Below are 10,460 nucleotides of genomic sequence, written 5' to 3' on the forward strand. Positions count from 1 at the left end.
CAAAGTTTAAAAACAAAAGGCAGAAAATTTAATGTAAATGATCATGTTTGTTGTCTAAGTTGTCAAAATTTAATAAAGAACTGAAATGATTTAGGTGCTTAAGAATTTATGACTGATAGATCTTATGGGATATGGAAATCATCTCCTGCCCTTAAATAAAATGACATAATAGACTTTTATTTCATTCAACCCACTAAACCCTTTCCTTTTTCCTTGTTAAGTATCGCTGTCTGTTCTGGGTCTGTGTAATGTCTTGTATCTGCTGTGCTTGGTCTGGTGCCAATGACAAGCCCTATGTGTTGATTTTTTTTTTTTTTAACAGATTTTAGTTGAGAAAAAGTTGTGTACAGAATTATTTAGTATCAGTGAAGGTACATTATTTCACATGTTAATTATAGATATAAAACATTTTAAATTTCAGATTTCCTTTTCTTCTGGGGAACTGTATTTTTGATAACAACAACTTTAGTTGCCCTACTGAAAAAAGAAAACAAAGAAGTATCAGTAGGAAAAGAAGAAACTCAAGGGATCACAGACACTTACAAGCTGCTTTTTGCAATTGTAAAAATGCCCGCAGTTCTGACATTTTGCCTTCTGATTCTAACTGCAAAGGTAAGAGATTGATAAAGCAAATCCCCCATTCTGTTACAAGTACCGATATCATGGAATACTTCTGCTGCTGTTTCATAAGTCCCTTTTCACTAATACTAGAATTTAACAATGATAACTAATATACTTTATTTACTAAATGTATTTAAACAGATGTGATGATAGCAAATCAGACATAATTTCAAACTAAGCTAAATGTCTTAGGATCTTGAAAAAATTATGCCAATTTGAAGTACTTCTAGTCATTGTCAGTGTTTTTAATGAATGATATTAATGCTCGGAAGGGAAATGAATGCTATGAAAAACTAACAGCATTCTGCTATTAGAATGAGTATATACTTAATGTCAAAGGTATTGAAATTACTTACTTAGAAAGTAATTTACAAAGATATGGAAATGAATATTAGAAGTCTATTTAAAAATCAGTTGAACTATTTCCAAATGTTAAAAAGAAATATACCATCAAACAAATGGATGTTTTGGTGACAATTCTATATGTTTTCTCTATTAAGATGTCTTAATTTTTTATAGTTCTAAAATATTTTAAAGAGATTATGCTAGAAGAAAGGTAAGTATACTTTGTTATAATGAACTATTAGAATTATTATTCCTAAAATATAAAATTGGTTACAGGATTTTTGAACTATATATTTAAACCTATCTATATAAACACTTTCATAGCTATATTTTGATAACACTAAAGTAAAAATTATAGTCTCATTGTTTTGAAATAGTGAGTTTTCCCTCTCTGATAGGGAGGGTTGGGTTTTTAGGAAATTTTAGGAAGGTTTAAACTTAAGGTTCAACTTTAGAAAATGCTAAAAGGTTCAGTTCAGTTCAGTCACTCAGTCGTGTCCGACTCTTTGTGACCCCCATGAACCGCAGCACACCAGGCCTCCCTGTTCATCACCAACTCCCAGAGTCCACCCAAACCCATGTCCATTGAGTCGGTGATGCCATCCACCCACTCATCCTCTGTCGTCCCCTTCTTCTCTTGCCCTCAATCTTTCCCAGCATCAGGGTCTTTTCAAATGAGTCACCTCTTCACATCAGGTGGCCAAAGTATTGGAGTTTCAGCTTCAACATCAGTCCTACCAATGAACACCCAGGACTGATATCCTTTAGGATAGACTGGTTGGATCTCCTTGCGGTCCAAGGGACTCTGAAGAGTCTTCTCCAAAACCAGAGTTCAAAAGCATCAATTCTTCAGTGCTCAGCTTTCTTTATAGTCCATCTCTCACATTCATACATGACCACTGGAAAAACCGTAGCCTTGACTAGATGGACCTTTGTTGACAAAGTAATGTCTCTGCTTTTTAATATGCTGTCTAGGTTGGTCATAACTTTCCTTCCAAGGAGTAAGTGTCTTTTAATTTCAAAGGTTCAAGAAAGTTAATACTATTATAATGTATTATCTAATTACATCATTTAGAGATAACCATTGGTAATATTTTTGGTATATTTCTGCTTTCCCCTATGTAGGTATATGTATGTGCATGTACATGTATATACACACTTTACATGTATAAATATAATTAATACATTAGCTATAGTTAATATATACACACAAATACTTTAAAAGTGAAATTGTATGTAATTTTTATCTTGTTATTGTCTTATTCCATATTCCTATATCATTAATATTTGATAACATGCTTTTTAATAGCTATAAATTGTTACAGTATATAAATGTGCTATAATTTACTAATTTTTTCTATTATTGTATATTTAATTTGCCATGTGTTTTAATTACAAAACTGTACTAGTGAATATATTTGGGTGTAATTCTTTGGTGTTCTGAATATTTCCTTCCAGTAGATTCTTAGGTTCTTTCCTTCCAGTAGATTCAGTGAGTATGATTGTTAAATTGCTTTCTAAAAGATTTTATAATTTATACTGTCACCAGGAGAAAGCAATGGCACCCCGCTCCAGTACTCTTGCCTGGAAAATCCCATGGACGGAGGAGCCTGGTAGGCTGCAGTCCATGGGGTCGCTACAGTCAGACACGATTGAGCGTCTTCACTTTCACTTTTCACTTTCATGCATTGGAGAAGGAAATGGCAACCCACTCCAGTGTTCTTGCCTGGAGAATCCCAGGGACGGGGAAGCCTGGTGGGCTGCCGTCTATGGGGGTCGCACAGAGTCGGACACGACTGAAGTGACTTAGCAACAGCAATATATAAGGAGTTGCTTCAAATACAGAGTCTAGAATTCCATGTTCCCCCTTTAAAGTAAACCTCATTAAAAGTAACGTCTCTTCTAACTTTTAACATCATAGATTAGTTTTCCCTACTTTCCAGTTTTATATAAGTGGAGTATCCAGTATGTTTTCTTACGTCTGGCTCTTGTACTCTTTTACTCAACATCATATTTGTGTAATTTATCCATATTATTTATAGCAATAGTTTGTTCATCTTGTTGCTTATAATATTCCTTTGTAGGAATATACCACAATTTATTTATCCCATTCTATCAGGAGATGTTTAGGTTATTTCTACTTTTGGACCATTATAACTAGTGCTTCTGTGAACTTTTGTGTACGTTACTTTTGGTGAATGTAGGTAAACATTTCTGCTGGGTAAATACCTAGGAGTAGAATTGCTGGGCCATAAGAAATGCATAGTCTATGTGCATTAATATAAGAAATGCATAGTCTATACTGTAAACAGTTTTGTGATTGTTCCAATTTTCCCTACCACAAGCACTGTTAGAGAGTTTTAGTCATTACACAGCCTTGAAACCATAGTATTGTCTTTTCAATTTTAGCCTTTCTGGCGGGTATGTCATAGCATCTCATTAGGATTATAATTTTTAATTTCCCTGATGACTAAAGAAATTGAGCATCTTCTCATATGGTTATTGGCCATTTGAATATCCAGAGTTCCCCCTTTCTTTAAGTTTGTAGAATTTTTATTTTTTATATATCCTGGATATGAGGGCTTTTGTTGGATATATGTATTGCAGATACCTCCTACACCACTTTTAAGTTGGGAAGAGAAAGTATGAAATATCTTTGACTTTTAATTTTTTGTGTGTGAAATTTGCTCTTTGGCTTCATTCTGAGAAGTTAAAGTATTTGAAGTAATATTTAGTGTTAAAATATTTTTTATTTGTATATTTTTACTTACTGAAAATTTACTTGTATAATTGGAGGAATACCCATATGTTTATCCAAATTCTATAATTAATTGTTAATAGTTAGGTCTACTTTTTTATTCTGTAAATTATGTTATTTTACATATTTCTTATGAAGTATTAGATAGTAATTTGTACATATCATGCCCTTTTATCCATAAATACTTGAAGTATGTAGTGTATCTCCTAAGAATAAGGACTTCGTCCTGCAAAGCCACAACTTGATAAAAAATTAGGAAGTTTAAATTGATACAATACCATTTTCCTTTTAGCAAATTATTTATTTTCTGCTATGCTGAGTCTTCATTGCTGCATGCGGGCTTTCTCTAGTTGCAGTGAGTGGGGGCTGCTCCTTGTTGCAGTGCCCTGGCTCCTCGTTTCAGTGCGCTGGCTCCTCACTGCAGTTGGTTCTCCTCTTGTGGAGCATGGGCTTCAGTAGTTGCAGCACAGCAGCTCAGTACTCGTGGCTCACGAGCTCTAAAGCACAGGCTCAGTAGCTGCAGTGCTTGGGCTCTAGTTGCTCCACAACATACGCGATTTTCCCAGACCAGGGATTGAACCCGTGTCCCCTGCATGGGCAGGTGGATTCTTAGCCACTACCACCAAGGAAGTCCAACACAATACCGTTTTCTAGTCATAGTCCGTATCCAGATTTCCCTAGTTATCCCCTAGAGCAGCCTTTATAACTTAATTTTTTTCTGGCCAGCAATCCAATTTAGGATCACATACTGCATTTAGTTGGTATGAGCCCTTCTTTGTTCTTCATGACCTGCTGGGCACACTTTTTTTTTTTTTTTTTTTTTTAAGATTACTTATTTGTTTATATTTGGCTGTGCTGGGTCTTTTATGCTGCATGGGCTTTCCCTATTTGCACCGAGTGAGGGCTATGTTCTAGTTGGAGTACACAGGCTTCTCATTGTGGTGGCTTCTCTTAGTGAAGCTCCTGGGCTCTAGGGTGCTGGGCTTCAGTATTGCAGAGCACAGGCTTAGTAGTTGTGGGGCTTCGTTGCTCTGTTGCATGTGGAATCTTCCCAGACCAGGGATTGAACTAGTGTCCGCTGCATTGGCAGGGGGATTCTTTATCACTGGACCACCAGAGAAGTCCATCCTGGACCTTTTAAAAAATATTATTTTATTTTATTGGATCATAATTGATTTACAATGTTGTATTAGTTTCAGGTGTACAGGAAAGTAGTTCAGTTATACATATACATATATTCATTCTGTTTTAGATTCTTTTTTCATATAGGTTGTCAGAATTTTGAGTAGAGTTTCCTGTGCTCTACAGTAGGTCATTGTTGGTTATCTATCTATATAGTGGTGTGTAGTGATCTAGACACTTTTAAAGAAGACAGGCCGGTTATTCTGTAGAAAGGCCTTCCGTTTATGTTTGTCTAATGTTTCTTCATGTTTAGGTCCATTTTGTGAATATATGTCAGAAATATCACAGAAATAATACTGTGAATCTTCAGGGAAGTTTATCAGGAGCCATATCATGTCCCTTTAACCATTAATTATTGTGTTAACCTTGATTACCTTGTTTAATACATTGCAAGATTACTATTTTTCCTTTTGTAATTAAAAATTCATTTGTAGGGAAGTACTTTGAGGCCATCTAAATATCTTGTTTCACCTCAAACTTTGCACACTACAATATTTTAGCATTCTTACTCTTTTTTTTGTGGTTGTTTTTAAGAATTAATCTAAGCATACTTTTTTTTTTACCCATCATTTAAATCAACCTCTTAGATATGTTTTCTCAGAATTACTTTTGAAAAGCTAGATGACTTTTTGTTGTCAGTCAGAAATCATCAAAAATGTGTATGGTATGTGGCAATGATACTTCATTTTAACCAGATTTATTTGGAGTCCAGAGCTTTTCTTTTAAACTTAAAATATACAGAGCAGTAAGTTTAGACTTGAACACTGTTGATTGTAAGACAGAAATTTTTGAAATGGAAATTTAATTGTAATTAAAATTACAGTTCAAAGACTGCTGAATTTTCACTTGTTTTCACTCCATATTTGTAAGTAGACCATAGAGCTAAGTATGCCTCCATAACTTGCTTGTTGTACCAGATATGATACTTACTTCTAACTGGCATGAGTCATTGATAAGACTGAGGTTTCTAAATTACTTACGTATACTTGGAGGAAAATATTTCATAAGTCATAAATTAAAATATTTTTTTGTTTTTATATTGCAGATTGGTTTTTCAGCAGCAGATGCAGTAACAGGACTGAAATTGGTAGAAGAGGGAGTACCCAAAGAACATTTAGCCTTACTGGCAGTTCCAATGGTTCCTTTGCAAATAATATTGCCTCTGATTATCAGCAGATACACTGCAGGTCCCCAGCCACTAAACATATTTTACAAAGCCATGCCCTACAGGTAAAAATGAAATGAAACCTTACTAAATAAGAGAGGTTAAATGAGGAACAGTCATCAGTATCACTAATGTCTATGTATAGAGTGTAAATGGTAAAAGGCTTGAAAAACATCTTAACTTCTGTATCATTTATATGCACTTTCATCTCTTTTAAACTTCCTAACAGGTTTTAGATTCAGGCTTCTTTCATATGGTAGGCACACAGATTTCTGTTTCTGTTATTCTTTTTTAACCTAAAATAGAAGTCAACTCCACCTTTCTTTCTTATTCTGTAGATTATTGTTTGGATTAGAATATGCTCTACTGGTCTGGTGGACTCCTAAAGTAGAACATCAAGGGGGATTCCCTATATATTACTATATTGTAGTGCTGCTGAGTTATGCGTTACATCAGGTAAGCTTGCAGTGGTTTTTCCCAGGCAGTAAACTGTCCTGTGTAAAATAAAGATGTTTTTCTACAGTTTCCTTAAAATAATGATAATAAATTTTAAGATTTATGCATGAATTGGATACTGAAGAAATTAGTAAACTTTAAACCTTGTGGATTTAAATATATATACACACACACACATATATATATATTTATTTGGCTGTCTTGGATCTTAGTTGTGGCACTTGAGATCTTCTCTAGTTGTGGCATGGGCTGCAGAGTGTGCAAACTCAGTAGTAGTGGCACACGGACTTAGCTGCTCCATGGCATATGGGATCTTAGTTCCCTGACCAAGGATCGAACCTGTGTTTTCATGTTCCTAAATGGAGGGTTAATTCTTGCTGCTTAAGCACTTTTTGCCTCTCAAGGAGATTTTCCTCTTCAGTTTGTCATGTAAATTTTTAATTATATATAAGAAAGTTATATGCATATAATTATTCATATTACCTTTGAATATTTGAGTGCTTACATGTATAATACATATATCCACACATATGATATCTTTAGGTATGGTATAAATATGAAGTTTTGCTTATTACTGTATGCATCCTTCAGTGCCACCTCACTTGTCATTCTCAATTGAGCCTTCCTTGAATACATGTGATAGAATTAATCTCCTATTTATTTAGGCCCTGATAGCATGATGTATGCACTTCCTCTTTTTACAGTATTTACTACATTTAATTGTATTTATTTATTCCCGTTTTCCCAGCTTAGAATAAATTCTTCAAGGGCACAGAAGGACTGTATCTTATTCATCTTTGTATTACTGTGACCAGACTTAAAGCCTGGCCTGTAGCAGGGGCTCAATAAATATTTGTTGGTTTGAGTTTAAAAAGAGTCATGAAAATTAATTTTCAGATTTATGCTTTTAATGGTCTTAATTTAGACCATATCTTTCTAAAGTTTAGTTGTCCTGAAGATGTTTTATGTTTTCCTTGTAGGTTACATTGTACAGCATGTATGTTTCCATAATGGCTTTTAATGCGAAGGTTAGTGATCCACTTATTGGCGGAACATATATGACCCTTTTAAATACTGTGTCCAACCTGGGAGGAAACTGGCCTTCTACGGTAGCTCTTTGGCTGGTAGATCCCCTCACAGTAAAAGAGTGTGTAGGAGCATCAAACCAGAATTGCCGAACACCTGATGCTGTTGAGGTAAGTAAGTTGCAATTTTAGTTAATAGTAAGTGAATATTAAGATACTAATTTCCTCATTTTGCCTCTAGAGGTACTTCATCTTTTTAAAATCATATCTGCCCAGTCTCTAATAGTTTTTTTCTTTCCCACCGTAACTGAGGGTATAACACACTCAAATCAGTAAAAGTAGCTCACTTGGAGTTCCTTCTCAGCAAGGAAGGAATCTCCTCTACCTTGTGTACCATTGTCCTATACAATAGGAATTTAATATTAGTACATGAAAGTTTTATAATGATAGAAGGGAAATTCCATTGGCTTTCATGTTACAAATGGAGCTAAAACTGAGTGGTTAGTAGTTCGTTGGTAAATTATTTCAAAGAAACATTAACCCACTTCTAGAGTAAACTCATTGAAAATTTCTGCACACTTCCAAATACGAAAAGCTGTATCTTGAAAATGAATATTGTTTACAGCAAGAGCTGAAAATTGTTTTTAATACTCTTAGTAGCATTAGACAGATTAAGATACATTAACTTTGGAGAAGGAAATGGCAACCCACTCCAATATTCTTGCCTGGGAAACCCCATGGACAGAGGGGCCTGGCAGGCTACAATCTGTGGGTCCAAGAGTTGGACACGACTTAGCGACTGAACAACAACAACAAAATTTTACTTAACATTGTGACATGAGCATGACCCTGTATCCTTAAATACTTCTTGAGTGCATACCTTTTTTCTTTCTATAGTTGTTTTATTTAAATTAGGGTCCATATAAGTTCCCTTTACTGTGTTTTATTATTTTTCCTGTTACATCTCTTTAATTCTATAACAGTTCCCCTCTTTTTTGGGGGTAGTAATAAAAAATATATCTAACATTAAAAAAAAGATACATTAACTAGTTTTGTCACTTGAATGAAATGTTTGAGCACAAAAGTGTTTTGATTAATCCTTTAAATCACAAAGTAGAAACGTATAAAGTGCTGAATACTTCCATTTTGAAATTGTGGAGTATTTATTATAATTTTATTTTTACAGCTTTGCAAAAAACTCGGTGGCTCGTGTGTTACTGCACTGGATGGTTATTATGTGGAATCTGTTATTTGTGTTTTGATTGGATTTGGTTGGTGGTTCTTTCTTGGTCCAAAACTTAAAAAATTACAGGATGAAGGACCATCTTCATGGAAATGCAAAAGAGACAAGTAATGCATTCACAACTGGACATTCTAGGAAGGTAACTCTAATTTAGTTTTAACTCAGAGAGTTATGATAATCAGTGTACAGGAGTATAAAATATTATTTTAAACAGGAAATTATTAATATAAAATGCCAAATGGTTAAAAATATAGAAACCTCTCTGTATATTTAAATATACTTTTTCCTTACCTTGTCAATGTATTTAAAGTTTACTTAAGTTCAGGGAATTGGTACTAAAATAACTTTTCTGGTCTTGTTATTTGATTTATAGATCTTTTTAATTTACTGACCAAAGCATGTTTTAAGCTGCAGTGCAGTAGTCATGGGTGATAACCATGCAGTCAAGTATTGTTATTGTACCTATCATTGAGCTATGTTAAAATTTTTGGTAAAATATGATAAGTGGAATATAGCTTGATATTCATGTACTATCCACAACTAGTCTGGCCTTGTCAGTTAAATCTTATTTTGAATTGCAAATTGGTAAAATGTTATGTGGAATTTGCTGAGATGGGAATGTAAACTACTGAAATACCATTTTAGTTGTTATTTTCTGACTGTAACCACATTGTGCTAATGAATCTGTGTTAAAGACTATTTTAAATGTATTTTCTGCTTTTGTAAACATTAAAGATTTATAAGAAGATTATTCAAACTATTTTTTATAAAATGAAAGCTATGACTTCTAATTTATTGATTCCCCTTCTCCTCCCCCTTTTTGGAAGCTATCTTGATTCCTTTTTAACTCTTATCCTAAAGCATACATATGTTTTTTGTCATAAGTACTTCATGGCACATGGACAGCTCACAAGGGCATCAAATTTAATGTTGTATGTATGTTTGTGGCAAAGTTTTGAAAATAAAAATTAAATGTTTTTCTTCAAGTAGTTTGTTTTTGTTATTGATAGGAAAAAAAAAACAGTAAAACTTACTGATTAAGTAAAATTTAAATTAATAATACTGTAGTTTTAGAAACTAATGTTTTGAAGAGAGAGACAAAGACATTTTGTGCCTTTGACACGTTATGTACTGGAAAAGGTTTCTTAATTAAGCACTTTACTAATGAGAAAAGATCTCACAATTGCTTTATACCAAATCAGGTACTAATTTTTACTTATTAAAGCACAGCCTTCTGTTTGTAAACTGTAGTTTCCAATTGAGAATTGCTTTCCCAGGAGAATTAAGGTTTTGAGTACTTTAGCAATTTCCAGCATATTATGTGAACCTGGTGATAAGGTTCTATGCGTGTTTTGTGTTGTATGGTACTTTTTGACTCTTTAGAGAGTACATAAATCTTTCAAAAGTTTGAGAAAAGGAGATAGTAAGTTGACTCTCATTTAATAACTATTATCTTTGTGGGAAAATGCATACTAATGTTTGATTATGTTAATTTAATGACATAGATTGAGTTTTAGGGTGGGATTTTTGTAAGTAATGGAGGAGAAAGTAGGTGGGAGAAAATGGCATCTGAAGAAACATAGAGGCACTGGCTTCTAGAACTCACACATTGGCATTGGAAAGCCTGTGTTAGGCATTGATGTCAGATCCTGAAGAATCACCTGA

The 10,460-nt window shown here is 33.9% G+C and overlaps 1 protein-coding gene across 1 annotated transcript in view; it reads left to right on the plus strand.

Moving 5' to 3' along the window:
* SLC33A1 (solute carrier family 33 (acetyl-CoA transporter), member 1) overlaps positions 1-9,781 on the plus strand; it is a 20,910-nt gene extending 11,129 nt beyond the window's left edge. The window contains exons 2-6 of the mRNA XM_010844729.1: positions 422-612; positions 5,952-6,136; positions 6,410-6,527; positions 7,508-7,723; positions 8,739-9,781. Coding sequence (XP_010843031.1) covers positions 422-612; positions 5,952-6,136; positions 6,410-6,527; positions 7,508-7,723; positions 8,739-8,906 — 878 coding nt within the window. The 3' untranslated portion in view covers positions 8,907-9,781. The remainder of the gene's footprint in view (positions 1-421; positions 613-5,951; positions 6,137-6,409; positions 6,528-7,507; positions 7,724-8,738) is intronic.
* Positions 9,782-10,460: the final 679 nt, after the last annotated feature.

This window comes from Bison bison, unplaced genomic scaffold (genome assembly GCF_000754665.1).
Source record: "Bison bison bison isolate TAMUID 2011002044 unplaced genomic scaffold, Bison_UMD1.0 scf7180017864207, whole genome shotgun sequence".
Lineage (NCBI taxonomy): Eukaryota > Metazoa > Chordata > Mammalia > Artiodactyla > Bovidae > Bison > Bison bison.